General features: G+C 34.7%; 3 protein-coding genes across 9 annotated transcripts in view; 2 read left to right on the top strand and 1 right to left on the bottom strand.

Annotated features, from left to right (window-relative positions):
- LOC103506496 (probable serine/threonine-protein kinase DDB_G0282963) overlaps positions 1-1,057 on the bottom strand; it is a 118,625-nt gene extending 117,568 nt beyond the window's left edge. The window contains exon 1 of the mRNA XM_026821541.1: positions 740-1,057. The gene's annotated coding sequence lies outside the window, so the exon portion shown is untranslated. The remainder of the gene's footprint in view (positions 1-739) is intronic.
- A 5,287-nt stretch (positions 1,058-6,344) lies between these two features.
- LOC103506497 (protein DDI1 homolog 2) lies at positions 6,345-10,144 on the top strand. Of its 7 annotated transcripts, none has more exons than XM_026821546.1 (7): positions 6,346-6,558; positions 6,911-7,281; positions 7,462-7,659; positions 7,782-7,945; positions 8,127-8,180; positions 8,490-8,526; positions 9,981-10,144. In XM_026821546.1, the coding sequence occupies exons 2-7, from the start codon at positions 7,035-7,037 to the stop codon at positions 10,127-10,129; spliced, it is 849 nt and encodes a 282-aa protein (XP_026677347.1). In that variant the 5' UTR covers positions 6,346-6,558; positions 6,911-7,034; the 3' UTR covers positions 10,130-10,144. The 7 variants fall into 7 exon arrangements, with proteins under 7 accessions (XP_026677350.1, XP_026677347.1, XP_026677346.1 ...); XM_026821544.1 differs by having other exon boundaries at positions 6,347-6,558; positions 7,782-7,930; positions 8,112-8,180; XM_026821545.1 differs by lacking the exon at positions 8,490-8,526 and having other exon boundaries at positions 8,127-8,217.
- A 7,130-nt stretch (positions 10,145-17,274) lies between these two features.
- LOC113466275 overlaps positions 17,275-24,763 on the top strand; it is a 29,965-nt gene continuing 22,476 nt past the window's right edge. The window contains exon 1 of the mRNA XM_026821538.1: positions 17,275-17,489. Within this exon, the coding sequence (XP_026677339.1) occupies positions 17,285-17,489 (205 nt within the window). The 5' untranslated portion in view covers positions 17,275-17,284. The remainder of the gene's footprint in view (positions 17,490-24,763) is intronic.

A 24,763-nucleotide genomic window follows, 5' to 3' on the forward strand; every position in this document is an offset into this window, starting at 1 on the left:
ACTAAAACGGTTATATCAGAATACCAACAGAAAAGGGCATTAGGTACCTACCTAGTTGGAAATACGCATAACAAATTTCCAAGGGAATAATTTCCCTTGGAAATTTTCTCAAGTCTACACTGGTTATCAATTAAAAAAATACGCACATACCTAACCGGTACGTCCAAGGTTACCTAGGTAAAAATTCACGGAATTTTAATAAATTAATGTGCTATCAGATACCTACATAATAATTCATCATTCACATAGGTACTGATTAATTCATACAGATCTAAAGATAAGTTCTCGAAAATAATGATTAATTACCTATCCAGGATTCATGTACCTATCTAAAAGGAAAAATAAATCCATACTAATAGATAACCATCAATCATAGACACACATTTTGAAGATTCATAATTTGTACATATTTGTTCCGGTTTTCGGCCTACCGAAACACTGGAAAATTGCTAAAATAGTTGGGAATGATATTCGTACACCTGATGAAAGCTAATCAAGTCAAAACTTTTACATAGGTACCTACCCAATGGGCACTTAGATCAAGTAGGCACCTACACATTTTATTCCGAGGCATTTTTTCGACTATTTCTGAAAAGCTTTTCCTACAAGATAAAATACTATCTTGATGTTCGTACTATGTACCTAACTATGGTCGACTGTTTAGAACAGTTTAGATCGATAAAAAGCTTTTAAGAGGAAGGGAAGACGAGAACACCCCAAAAAGAACAAACACACTTACCAGTTCCAATAAATCACGTAAAAACTTGTCACAAAACTGTCACTTAAGTTGTAAAAATTGTAGATATTTATAAGCACTTAAAGTAAAATTAACACTTAAATTTATTATATTTAACTAATAACTAAAACGGTTATAATATTGTTATTTTTAAAAATAATAAAATCGTATATCGCATTTATTTACACACACTTGTACAATTGTTTTCGAAGTCCACTCCGAAAACACCCCTCAAGTCTCTGAGCTAAACTGAAAACAACTAAAACTGACAACTGAAAGGAGACTAGTTGAATAGTACTCATTAATCTCAACGGTTTTTTCTGGACTGGTGGTTAGTCCAATGCGGTCCGAGTTCTGAGATCTTACCTGCTAATGCTATGAGAATACATGGATCCCTAATGAGAACTGAATGGAGAGAATAATAACTGTGCTACTCTCTGCTGGATTGGAATTGAACTGTTTGGCATATTCCTACCTCATACCTATAGAGGATTTTATTATAATTATGTAGGTACAGGTGCGATAATACATAGCTTCATAGGTAATTAGGTGGTTCATTGGTAATTAGGGGGAAGTATTTCGTAGAGTCAACACCTCTCTCGCGATCTTGGTCTGACGATGGGAATCTGATATTGAACTGTTTGGCATATTCCTACCTCATACCTATAGAGGATTTTTTTTATTATAATTATGTAGGTACAGGTGCGATAATACATAGCTTCATAGGTAATTACTAATTAGGTGGTTCATTGGTAATTAGGGGGAAGTATTTCGTAGAGTCAACACCTCTCTCGCGATCTTGGTCTGACGATGGGAATCTGAGTATTCCCGAAAGCTCACCAAACTTTCTTTAGTTGAATGTCGAATCTCAATTGTCTTTTAAAATTTATATTTCACTTTTGTTTATCCTGCTGAAATAGAACTGACAAGTCCCTCTTGCTTTGACCTGTCTAATGAAAGCGTAAGATCATCGTTTGAAAAATAGCCCTATTAAAAAAAAAATCATGTTTTTCCAGGTGCGTGAAGTTAGCACCACAACTTTTGCTGCGAATTTGTACCAAAGCCCATCATTTAGTACCCATTTTGTTCCATCAAAGTTTGCATAAATTTGAAGACTTGTTTGGTTTGGTGAAATTGTGAGAAGTATAAGGAACCAGATCAGCCAAGAACCAACCTTCAACTCACTATCAGGTGGACCTCACAGGTAACCTGATCAGGTCCACCAGTCAAGTCTACCTAATATCGTGTGTGCTCTTTCGTAGATGTGGCAACGCTGTAATCAGCTGATCTTGCAGTGAAGTTTTAAATTCATTTCGTTTGAATTTAATTTTTCGACTATACACCCATGGTTATTTAATGGATAGAGCCAACATCCCTTCCTGTTCCTTCTGTAATACCGAGCCCCTTTCCATCAAACACATAGTCTTCGTCCTTGTCTTCGTCTAATTCTTTTATACTTTTTTCCAGACATCATTACCTACTTTCTCGATAATCGTACGAATTAACCTCAGCTTTCATGGCAATAGAACGATGGCGTTCACGTTCAGCGCTCAGTCCTCCTAGTCTGAAAAGTTTGGTCCAGAACCATTTTCGAGTGCAATGTCCGAGTCCATTGTTTTCTAAAGCCATTCCCTCGATCAATTATTTTAAACTAGAACTCTCAGAGCTCTACATGTTGGTTTATAAATGGGTTAAGTGATACATGTCTAAATTTCTAATGTCTTATGATCTTATCCTTACAATTTCCTTTTCCTGATCCCTATACTACGAGAGGTATAATTATTAGACTACTCTTTCGTAGGTGTATATCTTACTAGCATGTTTTGCTATAGACAAATAGTTTGCTTTATGCTCAGAAGTATTTTGCTGAACGATTCTTTCTAGAAACGCTATCCAATCTTGAAACAGTTATCCTATTCGTAGGTGTATATCTTACTAGCATGATATGCTAGTATTTGTATAGACAAATAGTTTGCTTTATGCTCAGAAGTATTTTGCTGAACGATTCTTTCTAGAAACGCTATCCAATCTTGAAACAGTTATCCTATGTACTAAAGTCTGATGGCCACACCAGGCAGAATCCAATGTTTTCAAGAGATGGTTTATTTTTGTTGATGACAACAATTAGTACCTATTGTGACTGAGGGCCTGTTTGTTTTTACTATTGGAAGTAAAAAAGTCAATGCCTAATAGTTGCTTCTTTTCTTGGGATAAATCTTCCTAGGATGAATGCACTGAAGATTTTTATATCTCTTGTTAGGTTTAAAAGTATGACCATAGTATGGCTTTTAAAATTATTTCTATCTTCTTTACCTTATTAACTTATTATAGTTATTATCTTCAGAACTTTCTAGACCGTGGCACTGATTATTCCCAGAAGAAATATTGCCTACTAGCAATGTACGAATGTACCCAATGAACCCGTACAACTAAATATATTGACAATACAATAATAAAATAGATTTTTTTTCCTTTAAAGTGCTTTAACAAAAAAAGATTTTAATGATTCAGTTCTGTGAAAAAATGGCAAACGGACCGGATTTTTTTTTTTTTTTTAACCACCCAAACGCATTTCCTAAGGTAAAATTTCCTTTGGATAATTTTAATAAAAGTAGGTAGGTACTCTATATCTACATCTACAAGGACCACTTAAAAGAGTTAAGTTTGGTCAGGTGTTCGGATTACTATCAGGAACTAACTTTAGACCAGGATTGTAGACAGGAAGATTAGGTTCATAAGGTACACCTGCTTTCTAAGCGTGAATCGTGATACGAAGAAATTAAATTTGCGCCAGGAATCTCTAGCTTGAAGCAATTTGTTCAAATTAGTCATTCTATTAAAAAAAAATAATAATAAAAAAAAAATAAAAAATAAACTCATAACTCCGTTCTTCTTTTAATTTTCAATTTCAATATTTGAATCCCACTTTTACTTTCTATTACTTTATCCTTCCTTGGATCTGTTGCTAAAATGCAAGGCGTTCTGCAAATAGAGATATTACTAACTTCCGGAAATTCCAAATTTACCGAAATATGATAATAAACCTTCATGATAATAATCTCTCTTGCTGCTCTCAGAAGGACAACATTCTCGTATGATCCAAACTTCAAACCCTGTGAGACTTCAGTCAAGTGATAGGTACAAGTACAATTTGGGTTTTAGGACTTGGAGAGATAAGCTGCATTCCATTTGAATAAAATTCAATAACCATCAGAATATCTGGGTACCTGTACCAATTTGGGTTCTCAATGGCCATTGAAATAACCTGGAACAAGATACTAATCTCTGACCAGCACAGCATTACTGTCAATATATAACCTGTTACCTAGTATAAATGACGGTCGTTTGGAACACTAAAATGAGCTTTATAAGTATGTAATTTATTACTTTCTATATTTTTGAGACACACTTTAATCTTATTATTCTCGATCCATGGATTTTCTTGATCGATAACTTTCTTATAAATTTGTGTTTAAGAAAGTCGAGATCTTTTCTTTCCTTTTCTTTAAAACTTTTGAACAAATTAAAGTTGACAAAATTATTTTGGATCAAGATGTTTTGTGACACCCTGTCAAAATTCAACCCGTTCATATCTTTATCACAAACCACCAGTGACCAGCTGCATTCTTTGAGAGAATGAGCCATATGAGTTTATGAGTATTGAAGGCAACAGGTAGATTGGACATAGCTGCTATCGATAAAACTCTGGCCATATACAAAACTGGGGATATCTATAAAAACTGGTCTAAAAAGAATTTCATGTCACTAAGAAACTAATGTCCTAGCTTGAATTTTTTAAATGGGCATGAAACGTCTTTTGTTAAAATTAGTGAACCGACCAAAAAAGTTACCTATTTTTTTATTTATTGATCATTAAAAGTTATTTCACTTATGGTGTGCTATTTTTTATAAAGATATTTTTTACTGTAGGTACCTACTTCAAAGTCAGTTTTTGCATACATATTTGACTTCTATTACCTACATGTAAATCAGGAACTTACCTATCTGTGCTAAACTTAAATTGATTTACAAAATGTAGATAAGTAACATAATCCAATTAATAAACTTGCAAAAAAGTAGCAAAAAAAGTGAAATGAGATTACGTTATCACAACTTTCATTATCAGGTGAACTAATAGACATTTTTCAAATTTCACAAAAAATAATCTAGTTCCTAATGGCAGTAAATACTTCATTCTTCATTTCCAGATTGACTTCTGATTGAGTCATTAGTTGACTAACTATTTAGTAGATACCTACTATGTACTCGTACATATCATAGAACAACTTATTTCATTTCTGGTTTGGTTTCGTACAATATGCAGATCTGCACACATCTGTGTCGAACAAAGCTGGAAGAAAATCGTATAATGTCACAATTCGAAGCACTTTCCTCAAGAAACTAGAAACTTCTTTTCGTGACCTTGAGCTGCCAACCTCTGATTTGTGAGACCAAAACCTTAACCGCCACACAAGATAGGCGCGACAATTGCGTAATTTATCACGTTTTCCTGTCTCAGGTGTTCAGGTGTTTTCGCCATAGAAATAGGATCTGCGAGCGCTGATAGAGAACAGATATTCATCGATATCAACAGGATGTGGATTATTTTTCACGAATGCTATTTTTTTTAGATACGAGTCAGGTGAAAAATATCGGTCCCCGAGCGTCCAGAGATTTGATAGAAAAAATGCAATCAAGCGGAAAATATGAATAACTAAGCAGTTTAGCAGGTAGTAGGTATATCGGAGAGAAAAATTCACATCGTCATGTAAAAATGGTAGATTAGGTACGAATATATTTCCTGTGTACCTGCTTGAATATTCTAGTTGTTTTCTTTGTATTTTGATTGATTTTGTCTATAATCTAATTAATGCCTTATAAATATTAAATTTGTCAATTATGTCCTTGACACAGGCGAAAAATATCGGGCCTAATCCTATCGGGCCTAATCCTTGAAATTGAAATTCTGATTGTCTTTTATGCTATTACATATATACCATATCTATGTTTTATTCATCTATTACTACTTGGTCTGATGTAGACTAATATTTCCGGTCTTCCAGAATCCAAACCCTAGGAATTCCCGAATTGTTTTGAAAAGTTGGGAAACGAGACTTTCCCGTTCCCCGATTTAGATATCTCTCTACATTATCCACTTTTGTAGATAAGTAGGTACCTACCTACCTACATCAAAGCAAACCATAAATTTAATCTCGGCATTTGAGCATAAAAATCTTGAGATTTGCCAATATTGGTACTGGTAAAATGAAGACTTGGAAAGCAAAGTAAAGCTTTTTGGCACATCCACTATTTTGGTATTTTGTGGTGGAGATGCCTCTTTTACTCATTGTGGTGGAGATGTCTTTTTCCCCAAAAATCAGAAAGAAAATGTCGCACAAATGTTCAGATTTATCCGTACAAAGTAAGGTAATTTCCAGTAAGCATTTTGACACATCCACCAATTCTGGTGGAGGCGCCTCATTTTCCATCCCCTGAATAAAATTATCGCAAAAAATTAGAAATATTACCGTACCGTTTTCGTAGATCTGGCAACGCTGTAATCAGCTGATCTTGCAGTGAAGTTTTAAATTCATTTCGTTTGAATTTAATTTTTCGTCTGAAATCAGGCAAAAAATCAGCAGTTTTATTCCATTTTAGTTTATTTTTTTGTGGAGATGAATGTCCATTGTCCATTTCCATTTATATTATTTTTATCCACAGTTGATTGAGAGTGCAGTGCTCTGTTTTTATTAATTCAACAAAGTGGGTAGCCAATCTGTTCTCTTTGTGTGATTGTGTCAGTGTACAAGTGTGATTGCAAGGTTGATTTTTATTTTAATTTAACAATTTCCTCTCATCTAAAAAGATTTTCCGATTTTTTAACAGGAATTAAATCATAGAGGAGGATAGAAATCATCTGTCTATTCATACCTCTCTCTCTCTCTACCTTTATCTAGATCCCTAGTTAGGGTCCACAGCATTTATTAGAATTTGGCTGATAAGTGGCTAATCATAAAAAAAAAAAAAAAAAAAAAAAAAAAAAATAGTACCTATTATACCATTTAATTAGGTACTGTATACATAGAAAGCTATGGTGAGAAAAAGTACCTAACTTTAGTGGGGTTTAAATCAAGCTTTCAAAAAAATTACCGATAATTTTCTACTTTCCCACAGGTGTGCCTCAGGCTGTTTAATATTTTCAACTAACCAAGTACATAGCAATTAAGTAAATAAAATATCAAACTGTATTTTTACCTACAAAGGCTCAATTGTGAAGTGTTCCTCTTTATGCACCAATATGAAAGTCACTGTTTCAACTCAACATACCAACGAATGCTTTCTATTAGATGTCAGTGAAGACTTGGAACTTGAAAATTTCAAGGCTTTCTGTGAGGTCCAGTCTGGATATCCTGCCCATGAAATAGCCATAGAATTTCAGGGTGTTCTCCTACAGGACAACAAGAAAACGTTGAAAACCCATGGCATTCAAGACGGGGATCTGGTCCTATTAAAACATCTGGGATCTTATCATGCAACACCAGCAGGTATGTGTATTTTATTCACACTGAGATCTCCGTTCTTAGCTACAGTTCATTCTACCAACACTATTAAAAAAAAAAAAAACTTTTACCTTTGTAATCATTTAAATAAAGAGGAACTCCTATTTTGAAAAGGGTATTGTGCAGCTTATCATTAATCAACAATGTTTTTCTTTCCATTTTCAGCTGTTATTCCAAACTTTGACTTCAGTGGTATTGTAGTTCCTTCTGCCTCAAGCAGCTCAAGCAATGGTCAAAGTTCCAATTCCCTGAGTGATGATCCGGCTACTGTTAGACAACTCCTTCTGGATAACCCCAAAGAGATAGCTTTGCTGCAACAAAACAATCCTCGGCTTGCTGATGCATTACTCAATGGATCACCAGGTATAAAGGTTTCACATAGAAAAATAAACCTGGTTGAAACTAGCTACATATCACTTCCTATTTTTTTAAGTAGTTTAATTAAATATTATTAGAAAGACTATACAAGTTTTGATTTCTTTCAGAGGACTTTGAGAGGATTCTACGACAACAGTATGAAGAAAGGGAAAAGAGGGAACAGCTCCGACTTAGAATGCTCAATGCTCACCCGTTTGACACAGAAGCTCAAAAACTCATCGCAGAGGAAATCAAGAAGAACAATATTGAAGCTAACATGGAAGCTGCCATGGTATTCTTTTCTTTTAGAGGACTTTGAGAGGATTCTACGACAACAGTATGAAGAAAGGGAAAAGAGGGAACAACTCCGACTTAGAATGCTCAACGCTCACCCGTTTGACACAGAAGCTCAAAAACTCATCGCAGAGGAAATCAAGAAGAACAATATTGAAGCTAACATGGAAGCTGCCATGGAATACAATCCCGAGACATTTGGCACAGTGGTCATGTTGTATATCAATTGTAAAGTCAATGGCTATCCTGTGAAAGCATTTATTGATTCTGGTAAGCATTTATTTTTTCAAATTTCATGTTGAAATACACATTGGGCTTCTCCACAAATGCAGTCTTACAAGAAAAACGTCAAAAAATGGACCAACATAGGGTGAACATAAGGCTTAAATCAAAGTTGTATGTGGTGAGGTCTACATGCAGGGTAATTTACCCTACTTACTTGGGATCCTAAACAGCCCTAGAAAAAGTAAATGAAATAAATATTATCGGCCCTATATCATCATACCTATCTTATTGATACTTGCCTGTATATCAATTGTAAAGTCAATGGCTATCCTGTGAAAGCATTTATTGATTCTGGTAAGCATTTATTTTTTCAAATTTCATGTTGAAATACACATTGGGCTTCTCCACAAATGCAGTCTTACAAGAAAAACGTCCAAAAATGGACCAACATAGGGTCAATATAAGGCTGTAAAACTGGCCCCAAATAAGTAAAGGCCTATAATTGTTAGGTTTGCTCTAGTTAAATCAAAGTTGTATGTGGTGAGGTCTACATGCAGGGTAATTTACCCTACTTGGGATCCTAAACAGCCCTAGAAAAAGTAAATGAAATAAATATTATCGGCCCTATATCATCATACCTATCTTATTGATACTTGCAGTACCTACCTGCCTAATGAATAGATGTGATTGGTGTTACTTAAAACAGATTTTATTTCAAACGTACCTAGTTATTCAGTCATTTCATTATGTGGTTTTGTAATGTATTGTGGAGTCACAATTACCATACTCCACACTTCCTGTGTGTCAATCAATGTAGTAAGTATCCTGATGGGCCTAATGAATAGATGTGATTGGTGTTAAAACAGATTTTATTTCAAACGTACCTAGTTATTCAGTCATTTCGTTATGTGGTTTTGTAATGTATTGTGGAGTCACAATTACCATACTCCACACTTCCTGTGTGTCAATCAATGTAGTAAGTATCCTGATGGTACCAGTGACTGAGTTAGAGACTGGGTTGGTCCGAATTTTGTCATCAGGAAGTGCACATAATATTTTATCTATTCGATTTTATGGTCCCTGTTTACAAGGTGTGCTTGTTTGTGCTCTGAAAAAGTGAGGTTTTCTCTGTGATTTCATGTATTTAAATATCCTGATTTTGTCAATTCCAAATTAATAGGGCTGTATAAAAATATTATTTATGTTTAATTTCTTCTTTATTTAAAGCTTCTTTTGCCACTTGACTTTTATATTGAGTCTCCTAACTTTTCAAATGTCCTATGGTACACGATCATACACTAAAGAACTCCTTTTCCATTGACTGACTTCATTTCTGTTTAATTTCTTCTTTATTTAAAGCTTCTTTTGCCATTTGACTTTTATATTGAGTCTCCTAACTTTTCAAATGTCCTATGGTACACGATCATACACTAAAGAACTCCTTTTCCATTGACTGACTTTACATACCCCCAGTATATTCCAAATAAATTGATGACTCTCAATGGGTGTGATTTGGACATGCATTCTTTGATTTAGCACAGTTGGGTTTCAAAATACCTACTTAGGTAATATTATTGTATTTTTGCCAGGATAAGTATTTTTTTTTTGCCGGGTATGAGTGTCACTCATTATGGCACACTTGTTTCCCACTAAAGCTATAGAAGCAGTCCTTGGAGTATATTATGTTTGCCGGGTATGAGTGTCACTCATTATGGCACACTTGTTTCCCACTAAAGCTATAGAAGCAGTCCTTGGAGTATATTATGAGTACCTATTCTGACTTAATATATTAATTTTCCCTTTTACAGGAGCTCAAACCACTATTATGTCACTAGCGTGTGCTGAAAGGGTTAATATAATGAGGTTGCTTGACACACGTTGGGCAGGGATTGCCAAAGGAGTTGGCGTACAGAAAATACTTGGACGAATCCATATGGTAAATGTTAATAATATATAATAATTATGTATTATTTTTCATTATTTAAGTGCATTTTTATTATCTTGTGCAACATGGGTCAGGGTAGTCCAGCTATCTCTTATAAGAGGTGAAATATCTCGAGTTGTAAATGCCCTGTGGTACACAAAGAAAAAATTCATTAGCACAAAGTAAGTAACTCAAATTAATCTACCAAAACAAGAGGAAGTAATGTTTCATATTCGTTGTAATAACAAGTGTTCATAAATTTCTTTAGTGAGTGATCAAGGAAAACAGTGAAGATTCTGGAAAAGTGGGTTTCATATTTAGGATTATACTTTGCATATTCACTATTTTTTTAGTTTCACTACTCCTTGTCAAAGGATGGGATAGCCATTAGGGTTTTGCTGGCTCTTTCCTCTATGTGTATTATTTTGCATTTTATTCTTTACACCAAAACAATTATTTTAGTTAATTTCTTCCCAGATCTATTTTCCAGACGAAAAACTGTTCATTTTGATTTCTGTCGATTTGCTCCTTTGTTTTTAGAGAATACTTGAGTCAAACATTTATTTTGTTCGTAGGTTTAAGAAAATTATAGATAGGTTTATGAATTTTTACAATGTTTATAATTTAAATATTTTTAAATTAAGATTTTATACATTTTTTACATTTTCCAATACAGCGTTGGTATTGATTGATGGGTGTTCTTTTTATTATTTTTAAATAAAAATTTGAAGTTTTGTTTTTCTTTTGTACTTTCATACTCTGCCGTCACGCTTAGATCAGGTTTCTGCCTACAAAAGTTCTGTTGACGCGCAATCTAATAAGTTAGAATTCCTCAATACATGCGGTCACGTTGCTTTCGAAATTTCCGTACGGTGAATTAATCGTACCTACGTTCATGGAGATGTCATAATATGTCGTAAGACTAAAAATTCCATCGAGTCTTTCCCTGAGTAATCGGGCATGTTGAAAGAAAACGTATAACCCTATAACCTTGACCTTTTCTCATATGTGGAAGAATTTCTACTAGAACTGCTAACAAGGTAGTCAAAATGGGGTGACATTAGTTATAAAATAGATGGTGAGAACAGAAGAAATGAGAACTATAAAGACATGCTGATAGCACGAGATAGACCACAAGCTGTTAAGAAGAAAAAGTAGAAATGAGCGAGAAGATAAAGAGGTATGGGGGTGAAATTCCTAAAAGTGAAGGAGTCTTATAGACTGAGGGGGGGGGGGGGACCGAGAGAGGGAAGGGGGAACTATTGAAATTTGGGGGGCCCAAGGTATGAAGGGCTTACGTTTATGTGCTGTCAGCAAGTAAACTTTGTTTTGAAATCTATCAAAACATTCAAGTGATTTCAAAGTGAAGCGTGCGTTGAAGGCTTTTTATTTTTTGTCGAAAATTTACACGATCATTTTGAAATAATGTCGAAATTTGAAAAGCTCAGGGAAATCATAAAGGAAAATTTTAGTCCTGTCCTTGATGGCTGATGGGACATATCACGCGATTGGTGTCAGTTCCAAACATGAATATTGTTTGATCAAATGACTCGTTCTTCCCCGTTATAAAACTCCGCCGTTATACCTTCAATTTTTGTGGCAGGTCCTCGATCAAAATATTGGACAATGCTTGTTCTCTAGCTTATCCCTACTGACCAATAAATTAATAGTAGATATTATCTATTTATTTTACTTCCGTCTTTCCTACTTCTCACAGGGATTACTTTGAATATATTTTTTTCGAAGGGATTAAATCTGGGTCCAACCAGTTCATAGAACGGAGCAACGACTTTGACAAAAAATAACGTTTATGGTCTAATAAGACTTAAGTAAAGAGTTTAGACTGAGCAATTTTTTTTTTTTTTTTTTTTTTTTTATGTGATCACCTGATACACTCAAATTAATCTACCAAAACAAGAGGAAGTAATGTTTCATATTCGTTGTAATAACAAGTGTTCATAAATTTCTTTAGTGAGTCACAAAAATTTGCTAGAAATATTGTTGTAATATTTGGAATTAACAGAAATTCATTTTAGAGGTTATTGTGTGCGAGAATTCATGTCAGAATGACCTTCTAAAATTAATTTTCGAAAAAAGAAAAAAAAAAAAAAAATAGATAAAAACGTGTTATTTCATATTTTTGGAAATTAGGGCAAATGACACAATAAGCGTGATTTTTTATTATTATTTTTGTTGTTTCAACGTGATTATTTAGTGCAATATTTGAAACAATAAATGCATCGTAAAATTATATGAAATTTGGCTCTAAGTAGAATACTCGAAAGTGTGGAGATATTCAATATGTTGGATTGCGACCAAGGGCGTAAAATTTGTCCAAATTCTTCAAGTTAATTGCTTTTGATCTACATAATTTATGGAATTTCTGTGTCTAGTTTCGGGGACTTTGGCCGAAATCTAAAGTCGTCAGAGAAGCGAACTCTTTTTGAGCTTTTTCCACGGCCAAATCGTACCTTCTAAAAACACGGCCTAGGGACGTTTTAGATCTACAACGAATCTCTCTGTTACGTTTGGGCTACTTTGACCGAAATCTAAAGTCCTGAAAATTGCGAACTCTTTTTGAGTATTTTCAAACTTTTGAACTTAAATATCGGCCGAACCGTACATCAGGGTGATCTACAACGAATCTCTCTGTTACGTTTGGGCTACTTTGTCCGAAATCTAAAGTCCTGAAAATTGCGAACTCTTTTTGAGTATTTTCAAACTTTTGAACTTAAATATCGGCCGAACCGTACATCAGGGAAGTAAACAACCAAGTACTTGAGTGCCACTCATTGTCATGTAGACCTGACAGGTATGGCTAAATAGGTCCCCCTGTCAGGTCTACCTGATAGTGAGTGGCAGGCCTTTGACAAAGAAGAATCTCGGAAATCACTCCATGTTCCAAGCTAACGTACTTCCATTGACCCAGGTCATGCATCTATTGCGTGTAAACATCCCACTCAATCTCGGTATCATCACAACCCCCTCACTTTCGTCACGCGATCTAATTGCGAACATTGCACTGTACTTGGGAGAAGAGATTAATCTTATCCGTGTCCAAAAATTGTTTCATGTTTTTCATCCAAACAAATAATACAAATATGCTGACATAATCTAAACATTTAACAAGATTAAGTGGGAAATAATATATTAATATAATCTAGATAATAAATAAAATAAAATATATAACTCGTAAAAGTCAATGGCTATCCCCCGTAGGCAACTAATAGGTATGTAAGAATCGGAGTTTTTGTCGTCTCCACCAATATAAAGTAGAAATAATGTAGTTTTGTCATCTCCACTATTACCAACATAAATAAAAATGGCAGATTTTACCACATCCACTACCTACTCTATTTTCTCAAATAAAATACTTCGTTGAATTTATTTTCATAAGAGAACTGAGAATTCAATATGCCCACAGCTTTGTCATGTCTGTAGATATGTTACTATCTAAAATTTGGTCGTCAGGTAGAAGTATGCAGGGAGGTTGAAGGTAATATTTATCCTGGCGAGAGAGCAAATATTAAGAAGATAATACAGGAAAGCTCAATAACGAACGGCCCGGGAAAATACGAGAACCCAAGTGTATGATTTATAGAGGATTAAGTGAGATTACTCTTGTTGTCATACCTACTTGGAAAATTGAAGATTATTCCTGTATGTTTATTAAGTCTAAGATTCCAGGACGGAAGAGCTTAATAAAACCATTGATCAGGTGGTAAGGAAATGGAATTTCATTCCTTAACCTTAATCCCTTCGAAGATATCTCGCTCAAATTCCAAAGTTTCCAGGAACGCTTTTATGTCTTTTGTTTCCTTCGTCCACGTTCCCGTTTATCATTTCGTGACGGTGTTTTATTTTATTCCGCAAGAATCTCAAGACAAAATGTCATGAGAGCTGCAAAAAAAGTTTCTTTGGAAAACTTTTCCTTGAAAGATCTAAATAAAATATCAAATAAACTTTGTTTATTTACAAAGGAAATCTTTGTGGGCTTTACAAAACTTTTGTGTAAGTGAAAATTCAAGGAAAATGTCATGAGAGCTGCAAAAAAAGTTTCTTTGGAAAACTTTTCCTTGAAAGGTCTAAATAAAATATCAAATAAACTTTATTTATTTACAAAGGAAATCTTTGTGGGCTTTACAAAACTTTTGTGTAAGTGAAAATTCAAGAGAAGTGTCCAGAAAAAAGTAAGGAACAAAATAGGTCGGTGCCTAGTTTTTAATTACAGGATTATCTATCATTGATAACATTAATCTAGTAAAGGAAGAAGAAGTATTTGCTCATTTATTTCAGCGGCATCGTACGATGGAATTTGAGTTCAAATTTTAGACATGCGAATTACGGACGCCTTGATCTGTACACGTTTAACGACATTACATACCTACCTAGTTATGGAACTCTGTTCCTAAATAATAAAATAGACAATCGGTCGGACATTACATAGACGAATTTTTTTCAGCATCTTTTGGTACTTACAGTTCCTGAAATTAGATGCTTTGAACATGGATAGAGACCATCACCCTGGTGTTTGGCTTAAAAAAACAGATAATTTATCTTTAATTTAACATGCACAAAAAAGATAATTCATCTTTCAAAACTAGAGTCTTTTTGCAACAACCTTGGTCAGTCCAGTGGTAAGATAGGTCGATTCCTAGATTTGAAAATAATTTGTCCCTGGGAATTGAATTCCGATCTTAAGTTTTCCAATAGTGTGATTTTATTTGTGGATTCCCAATAGGTGATCATAGGTGTTATAGCATCATGCAGTTCTTCAAAGGGATTGGAAAAAGTCCAGAACTAATTCCGTATTTTTATTTAATGTGTATTATATTTTTCCATTACAGGCCATTGCTGAGCTGACAAACTTTAATGGTGACAAGAAAAAAGCTTTGGCTGCTCTTCTAGCCAAATCTCTGATATTCTAATCTGGTGCAAAATTCGGTTTTGGTTTACATCTGCTGTGTTCAAATTAGCTCAAACCATTTAACTATTCAGGTTCTGGACTTGCCAAATGGTTGATTTCCACTACCTATTTAGTTTATAAAGAGTGATAATAGTGATTGATCCTGCTTGAAAGGACTCAAAAGTCCCTTGACACCAACAGTAAGACTATCGGATATTGTGGTCAAAATCTCAGATATTTTTGAGGATCGAATTATATCCCTTGGCTAGGAGAACCAACGACCTCCTTATTACCAGCCGAGCGTACTACCACTGACCTTTAAAATTAGGTAGCGGAGAAAATGATTCAAGGAAATTTTTATGTTCCTCATATCAACAGGGTTTATACGCGACCTGGAATACCTGGAAAAGTCATGGAATTTGCCACCCGACCAAAAATTAAAAAATATTCCAATTAAATAATCAAGTTTTTCAAAAAAGTAGGAGAACCAACGACCTCCTTATTACCAGCCGAGCGTACTACCACTGAGCTTTAAAATTAGGTTGCGGAGAAAATGATTTAAGGAAATTTTTATGTTCCTCATATCAACAGGGTTTATACGCGACCTGGAAAACCTGGAAAAGTCATGGAATTTGCCACCCGACCAAAAATTAAAAAATATTCCAATCAAATAAATAATCAAGTTTTTCAAAAAAAAAAAAAAAAAAAAAAAAAACGGCCTGGGGGGATTTATCTAAAAATCTGTTGTTCTTATCAAATTATGCTATTTGGTTAGTGCTGGACTTTGGATATGGAGATTTATGGTTCGAGTCGAAATCAAGTCATAAAATTTAGCATAGTGTAGTGTAGGTTTCAGTCGAGGAAAGATAATATTTTGTGACAAGCATGTACAATCTAAAGTTCCTTTTAGGCAATTAATTCATAAAATAATAGGCTTTGCATTGTGAAAATGATCTAGTGCTTCCTAAAGGTGCTTGAGTTTTGTAGCCACTTTAAGTTCCTCTGTCGATAATTACTTTGTGAATTTATATCTGAGAAATTTGAAGTTTACGCTCTTGTAAACATGAGGTGGTGATCAATGAACTTCTCAAACTAACCTTATGTTAACAGGGCTGCAAATAAATAGCCCTGAAAAAAAGGGATTTATCTAAAAATCTGTTGTTCTTATCAAATTATGCTATTTGGTTAGTGCTGGACTTTGGATATGGAGATTTATGGTTCGAGTCGAAATCAAGTCATAAAATTTAGCATAGTGTAGTGTAGGTTTCAGTCGAGGAAAGATAATATTTTGTGACAAGCATGTACAATCTAAAGTTCCTTTTAGGCAATTAATTCATAAAATAATAGATAGTTAACATATTTCTTCGAAATCTCTCTCTCTCTCTCTCTCTCCCTCAACTCTGTCTCACTAATTTCATTACAAGGGTCCCAAAAACCCAAAGTCGGAAAAATGGATCATTTGAAATTTTGGCACCATCTCAAAAAGCCATGAGCCTGTTACCTTTTCAACTCAGAATAGTTTGTCACATCAGAAGATGCCCAGGAGGCATTTTTTCTTTCTCAAATGTCCTAGCGTTGAAAAAATGAGGTCATCTATCAAAAACCCACCCCCGGGGATAGGATAACAGAAGTGACCGGTATATAAACATTGCAACATTTCTTGAAGGAAATACAAAAGTTATCGGTACTTATTTATTCCCATTTTACCTAAAATAATGTACGAGTGAAAGCTACCACGCTTGAATACATAATCTGATTCTCTCCCTAAACCTCAGCCCTCAGGTTTACAGTCCCATGTTGAAGGCATTCCAGCCTTATGCCGGTACTTATTTATTCCCATTTTACCTAAAATAATGTACGAGTGAAAGCTACCCACGCTTGAATACATAATCTGATTCTCTCCCTAAACCTCAGCCCTCAGGTTTACAGTCCCATGTTGAAGGCATTCCAGCCTTATGCCCAAATGCATGGAAACCGTCCCAAAATTGACGTTTTTCCTAGAGTTTACATGAAAGGCTTTTAGATTCATCACAGAATCAGATAGTAAATTTATGATTTCATAATACCTAATTGATAATTTAATTGGCTCTTTATTGTTATTATTATTTTACTTTCCTTATCCTATAGGAAGGAAAGTAATGTACCTATTTGGTCAAATTTTTCGATGGTCAGTTTTAGTGTCAAAACACGTTTTGAGGTCCCTAGTTTTTTTTTTTTTTTTTTTTTTTTTTTTAACCATTAACCCTTTGACTGTCTTGTGTCCCAGGTAGAATGTCAGTCTTATGGACGCCAAACTGAAACGCCAACTAGCTCAAGATGCCCTAGAAGAATCCAGCATGGACATTTCTCTGGATGAAATCAAGTTCGCCCGAGCTGAAGACATGGAGGAGATCGATGAAATGGAGGTGGGACAGGAAGATGAGGAGGTGGAGGGGGAAGAGTCCCTAACTGTTCTTCTCAATAACAAGGAGGCACCTGCCAATATGGGTAAGTGCTGTAATAAGTTCACTAGTTTGGTAGTCCTGAATTTTCTCTGTTTTTGTCTTTGTGTAGTAGTAATTATTTCGCATGGTCACCTAGTTTTCTTCTTTTAGCCAGCCTAATTAGCTTGAAGGGTAAGGACTAGGGGTCGTTAGCTTGAAGGGTAAGGACTAGGGGTCGTTAGCTTGCAGGGTAAGGACTAGGGGTCGTTAGCTTGCAGGGTAAGGACTAGGGGTCGTTAGCTTGCAGGGTAAGGACTAGGTCGCGGATTTTATCCTAAACTAACAGATGAGGTTTGTTCTCGGAACTTCTGGCTTTCTCCTATCCTGTCATCCTTATCTATTCGACTTTCGGGACGATAAGACCTTAGCAGTTACAGTTCCCTCTATCAAACTTCTAAAAAAAGCTTTCATATTTTTGTCTGTTCAATGTTAGTCTTTTCCTATGTTTGATATTTTCTTGTACCTTCATTATCACTGAGAATAATGCGAAAACTCGATAGCAGTGCTAACATTCGCCCTTACTTTCTATATTACGTATCCTCGGTTAATTTTGACACAATGGCATCTATCTGTCAACGCAAAAGAAAAGTTGTGCACGCAATTGAAAAATGTCAAGGGAAAATTTCAATAAAAAAATTTGCCAGTGAAAATATTGACATAGTGAGAAAGTTCCAAAATGAACCTATCCCGAATTTTTTGGTCATGATTGTACAAAACCTCATAAATGAGTTTATGAATCATTAGATTCTCCGAGGCTTTGCACAATTATAATTAAAACCATTTTATCTCTTTACCAGTATCGCCTATATTAACAATTTATTAGGTATTTTAATTCAAAAACGAACTAAAGTTTTTACATCTACGAACAGATTAAGCGAACTTAATTATAATTAAAACCATTTTATCTCTTTGCCAGTATCGCCTATATTAACAATTTATTAGGTATTTTAATTCAAAAACGAACTAAAGTTTTTACATCTACGAACAGATTAAGCGAACTTTTGGGCCTTTGAGGCCTTTTTTCTCAGGAAGTACATCATTAAATTTAATTTTTACATTATTACTTTATTTATTATATATTTCCCTAAAAACTCTCTCAGGAGCTTTCATAAAATCAAAGAAACTGTTACAAAGTTTACATCGTAAAAAGTTGCCTTTTATTTCTTCATTAAACGTTCAAGTATCCTTTTACGCCAATAAAAAATAACGGGACGTAAAAAGTCTGGTCGAAACAATGGTGAACTGTCATTTATTTAGCTGTCATTTATTTATAAATGTCATTTAGCTGTCATTTATCTTGAAGAAATTTGCTCTTCAAGTGCCTTCAAAAAGTTGAGGTAATCCTTACAAAATTATCCATCATTTTCGTGTACGTAGTTTATTCTATCAAAGTTCTTCAGTTTTTTGTAGTTACCTATTTTGTTGCATGTGTGATCGTACTTAGTTGTCATTTATCTTGAAGAAATTTGCTCTTCAAGTGCCTTCAAAAAGTTGAGGTAATCCTTACAAAATTATCCATCATACCATCAATTTTCGTGTACGTAGTTTATTCTATCGAAGTTCTTCAGTTTTTTGTACTTACCTATTTTGTTGCATGTGTAGAACTGTAGAGATGTTAGTTTTTCTACAACCAACCATCTCATGAATTCATAAACTTTAGATACGTCAGCTGAACGTTTAGGTTTGGGTTAAGCAAATTCATGGAATTTACCTAAGTGTTTGGTTAATCAGGAAGTGGATTTATAAAGATTTTGGTAGATCTAACGGAACCTATTTTTGAGTTAACCCATTCCTGTTTCATGAGTTTTATTATTTCCATTACTTTTATTCTTTCGTAGCTAGTGTAATGCTCTATCATGCTTGTGTATTTGTGTACCTATACGTTTTAGTACACAGCTCATTTCTAATTTCGTCCTTTTTGTTGTTTTGTCGTATTTCCGCACAGTAATCGTGTGTTTCTATCTCGTATATAAAAATGGAAAGATTGATTTCCGAAAATATCAGTTCTGAATTTATGGCCATCCTCGCTAAATCTCAAAATTCGTTGGGGGAAAAAACCTGCAGCTCTCGCGATTAAGTAAATAAGTTAATAATAACAGGTAGGAAGGGACCGTGTAGGTATAAATGGACTAAGATGGGTACCTCAAAATAGAATTTTAAAACAGTAATAGAAAAAAAATAGTTATAAAATAAAAGTAGAGACCACTCGGTACCGGAGGGGTTAATACCTACAGGTGCTCTATCATGCTTGTGTATTTGTGTACCTTATACGTTTTAGTACACAGCTCATTTCTAATTTCGTCCTTTTTGTTGTTTTGTCGTATTTCCGCACAGTAATCGTGTGTTTCTATCTCGTATATAAAAATGGAAAGATTGATTTCCGAAAAAATCAGTTCTGAATTTATGGCCATCCTCGCTAAACCTCAAAATTCGTTGGGGGGGAAAAATCTGCAGCTCTCGCGATTAAGTAAATAAATTAATAATAATAGGTAGGAAGGGACGGTGTAGGTATAAATGGACTAAGATGGGTACCTCAAAATAGAATTTTAAAACAGTAATAGAAAAGAAAAAATAGTTATAAAATAAAAGTAGAGACCACTCGGTACCGGAGGGGTTAATACCTACAGATTCTGCATAACCTGTTGATTCTGCCTCCCCTTTCTACTTCCTCTGTTAACCTTCATTACCAAAAATATTGATGTAAGTAATCAACCAGACCTTACATCAGGTATTTACGATACCCAAACCAATCAAGAGGGGTCTGAGTTCCTTGTTGTAGATCCCTTCTGAGTCCCTATGCCCCTTTCGGAGTTGATTTATTACCTGATGATAATGAGTTTACGACTTACGTAAAACTACCATTAGAGAGGTCATTGAATCATGAACGTGTGCGTAAGCATTGCATGTTGAGCATGATATTTCTTTGGAAATAAACATTGTTGCTATTTGTAGAAAGTGCAGGATTGCAGTTTTTTTCATTATAACTGATTCAGCTATTCGCTGAATCAGTGATGACAAGAAAATCAACAGTATGACCGCCACAATAGGGAAAAGTCCGGAGCCAAATCTAACTCAAAAAAGGAGGAAAAAACGCTTGAAATTTTCGACCTCACCAGCGTTCTGTGAACCTTTCTGCGGAGGATTTTTCGTAAAAACTAGCCTGAGCAGTCCTTGAAATGCAGTTCCGGCGTAGTTTGCTCTCTTATTATGCTGCTGGTATTTGAAGTTTCTGACGAGAAATGATATCTGCGAAATGTGGGTATACATAGAGAATCCAAGAATTGGCAAACTACAGCAGATGAAAATAATAATAATAATCAGGAACACAAAATTTTTGACAAGACTTCGAGTCCAACCGAGAGTCGAACCTGGAATTTCCAGCTCGAGAGTCAGTGACAACTTGACCCCAGAGGAGGTATTACCAAAAATATTGATGTAAGTAATCAACCAGACCTTACATCAGGTATTTACGATACCCAAACCAATCAAGAGGGAGGGGTCTGAGTTCCTTGTTGTAGATCCCTTCTGAGTCCCTATGCCCCTTTCGGAGTTGATTTATTACCTGATGATAATGAGTTTACCCAGAGGAGGACAGTCCGACTACCAAGTGACCAATAAAATTTGGTTGGTAACAACTTTAAACTTTGAAATTTAACAAAGACCCAAGAGGTCCTGACCGCCTGAAAAAATGCCAAGTTTTCGAACAACCAAAACTTATACTAACAAGCATAAAACCTAAAACCTCATCGGTGGTCTTTTGTACCATTGTTTTGAATTTTAAACAATACAAAAAAGAGAAGGTAATTTAACTTCTTATTTTTTATTTCTTAAGGCGCTACATGTAAGGGATTTGAATTTTGCAGGTTTTATTTTTTTTTATCCACCTCGAATGTACATAAGTTCAATATAATGATTGCGGAAGTAAGTACAAGTTTAGTACTGAGTAGCAGAACCTACATAATTATTTGCCCAAAAAAACAGCCTGCGTGAAAAAAATGATAGTGCCGAGTTGGCCACCAAGTTTTATCAAAAAGTAGTAGGTAATTTCAGTTATTTTTTAATCTTTAATTCGATTACCTATTACCTTTAACCAACTCCCGCAAAAAGCCCTACCCTAAATAAAGCGCTATAAGTACCCATACATACTTACTAACTTTAACCAATTCTGGAAGCCCCATTGTTGATCATTTCTATCCCATTGTATGGATTTTATAGTTTGCAAGTATTTTATAGTTTATAAATTTCTGCCACAAGTGGTGATAATATCCCTGAGCCACGGGATTTTATGGTTTATAGACGTACATCAAAAATTTTGTGTATAAATGTAAATAGTAAACATCCGCCCATGAATCAATTCGGATTATCAAAATCAAACTGCTGTCGAGGCAGTAATAACTGAATGATGTGGTTTATAAAAGAGGTGTATTTTAATTTCGGGAAACTGACCACTGGATAATTGACCACTGCTCCATTCAGTTTCTATGACAGCAGTGTTCAATTTTAACTGCAGTGGTCATCGTCAGTGTCCCGAAATGAAAATAGGTAGGTACCTACACGTACATCAAAAATTTTGTGTATAAATGTAAATAGTAAACATCCGCCCATGAATCAATTCGGATTATCAAAATCAAACTGCTGTCGAGGCAGTAATAACTGAATGATTTGGTTTATAAAAGAGGTGTATTTTAATTTCGGGAAACTGACCACTGGATAATTGACCACTGCTCCATTCAGTTTCTATGACAGCAGTGTTCAATTTTAACTGCAGTGGTCATCGTCAGTGTCCCGAAATGAAAATAGGTAGGTACCTACACCTAATGTTTCTTTAACTTTACTATTAACCGTATTACTTTCTTTAAGTTTTGACTTGGCTCCGCCGAACCTCCTCGTAATAAAAAGCATAAATATCTTATTATTATCTCCAATGAAAGGAAGGTATATTTTTGTTCTCACAGCATAAAAAAATAAACAGCTGTAATTCTATGCTGTGTACCGTATAGCTCATTGTGTAGGTATCTATGTACTTCTATAGCCACAAGTCAACAACTCAGATATACCTTGCAATCCCAACTGATGTTCAATCATCCGGTTGGTAAAATGGTTATTTTGGTAAAACCTTTGATCAAATTTTTGGTCAAATCGTTATTAAAGCTTTTACTTTTGGTTTATTATAACTTTGTTTCTTTTTACGTTGAAATTTTTGATTTTGTTAGATGTAAGGGAAACACTTTCGGAGAAAAAAAAAGGTCAAGAAACTGTAGGAAAGTTCGTCTCGTTTTTCCTAAGTCCAGCCACACACTATTAGGTGTACCTGTCAGGTCTGTCTAATAGTGAGTGGCTGGCCTAAAGCTGAACCTCTGCATTTCGATGTCCTTAGTACCTACGAGTTCCAATAAATAATAGGAAGTGCAGTCGTAAAGAAATTCGACAACATTGTATCAGAACTGGCTAGTCAGGTAGTCAGCTATTGAGACTGAGAAATCCTTACGATATGTGCATAAAATACTGTTATAAAACTTACCATTCATACTTTATGGGTTAAGAAACAAGTCCGTAGTATTTTATTATACAGGGATGTCAGTAAAAAAAAACTCTGGAATCGGAGTTTTTATAGGTACCCTAGGTAATATTGGTTGTTCTACATGAACCTTCTAGGGAAGTTTGGAAAATACAGCATAATGATGTTTAATGACACGGTTGACAACCCACTTTATTTGCCTACCTAAATTTAATTAAAACAAAATATACATAATACGAAAAAGAAAATTTCACTAACGCCCACGAGTATTGGCAAACAACAAAAAAACTTTGGGACTCATCAATATTTTAACATAACTTTTAATTAAGAGCATATACCTAATTATAAATACCGAATACCTAAAAGTATCCAAGTACATGCTTAAGAAGAAGTAGAGGAATACTTTATTAATTCCCAAGTACTTAAGTACAGTAAGATAAAAATAAAATTCATTTTCTGCCCATTGGTCTGACCCCTGCTAAAGTTGTCTTCTATTTATTTTCTGTGTCTCCAAAATAGATTCGGAATAATATTTTGAAACACAAGTGCGACTTATTAAAAGTAATGTAGGTAGGTACCTGTAACTGGAAGAGGTTTTAATATTTTGGACTACCTTTTATTTGTAGGAATTATTTTACATGTAGCGATAACTGACAAAATACTAATAATTACTGAATTTTTAAATGATCACACCATTATAAATTGTAACTCAAAATAATGCTACCTATCTACCTAATAAATATCTAGAAAGACAGAAATTTTGAAGCGACCTGAGTCGATCATGCCAAAATTACAAAGCACTACCAACAGATATCCGAAGCGACCGTTAGTAGCAACGGAGGCAAAAAAAGATACAGATACGCGACAGCAATGATTCAGCTTTTTCAAAGTTGGTGCCCAACAGTTGAATTTTTTTTGCATCAATTTCAAAGTAAAATCTCGCTTTAACTCGTCAGGCTTCACTTTCCTTTTTTAGAAACCAGGCGGAAAAAAACTCAATTTACCCCAAAGTCATTTCATGAAAAAAATCTCGTCATTCTCAGCACGTGGAATTTTTATACCTACCCAGGTCTCAGGTCTTGCATTGATGCGTAGAATAGAAGAGAATAGTACTCGACGTAATTGGCAAAAAATGAAATAACGAAATGTTCAATGTAGGTAGAAGAGAATTTGAAGTCTCTCATCGTACTACGAGCAGGTATTAAGTCGAATTTAATAGTGTACAATGGTATAAAAGTTCATGAGCTATTAGATATGCGTAAGACATGAACTTGTTGTGAGACCCGGTATGTACATTATATAGAACCTATTCACCGTTACGTTACCTATATCTGAATACAACGTCAGGAGTCTCAGACTGGTTCTCTGGGTTTCTATCCTTAGAATACAAACAGGTTTATATCTTTACTCAGGATAATGTTGAAGAATCTCTTCTTAAGCTACAAGAAATCCCCTTTTCAGATGGCCAATGGTCGTGAACACATATCTACCTCACCATATAATGATTTTCTGATAACATCAACAGTTACAATTGAAAGATACTGTACATTGAGCAAAACTCAATGGCTTTCTTGTAGTTTCAAGTTGGTAAGAGCTGTTCAATTAAATAAGTTAGTAGTAACACAACAGTCGGTATTGCAATTAAATATCACTGTCGGTACTTAAAAATACGAGTGATTTACAGTTTCTTTTACTTTTTCAATTACAAATGAGACATTAGGGATCTTTGGAAGTTGCATTAATTTTTTCACTTCATTTTA

This window comes from Diaphorina citri, unplaced genomic scaffold (assembly GCF_000475195.1).
Source record: "Diaphorina citri unplaced genomic scaffold, Diaci psyllid genome assembly version 1.1 scaffold239, whole genome shotgun sequence".
NCBI lineage: Eukaryota > Metazoa > Arthropoda > Insecta > Hemiptera > Psyllidae > Diaphorina > Diaphorina citri.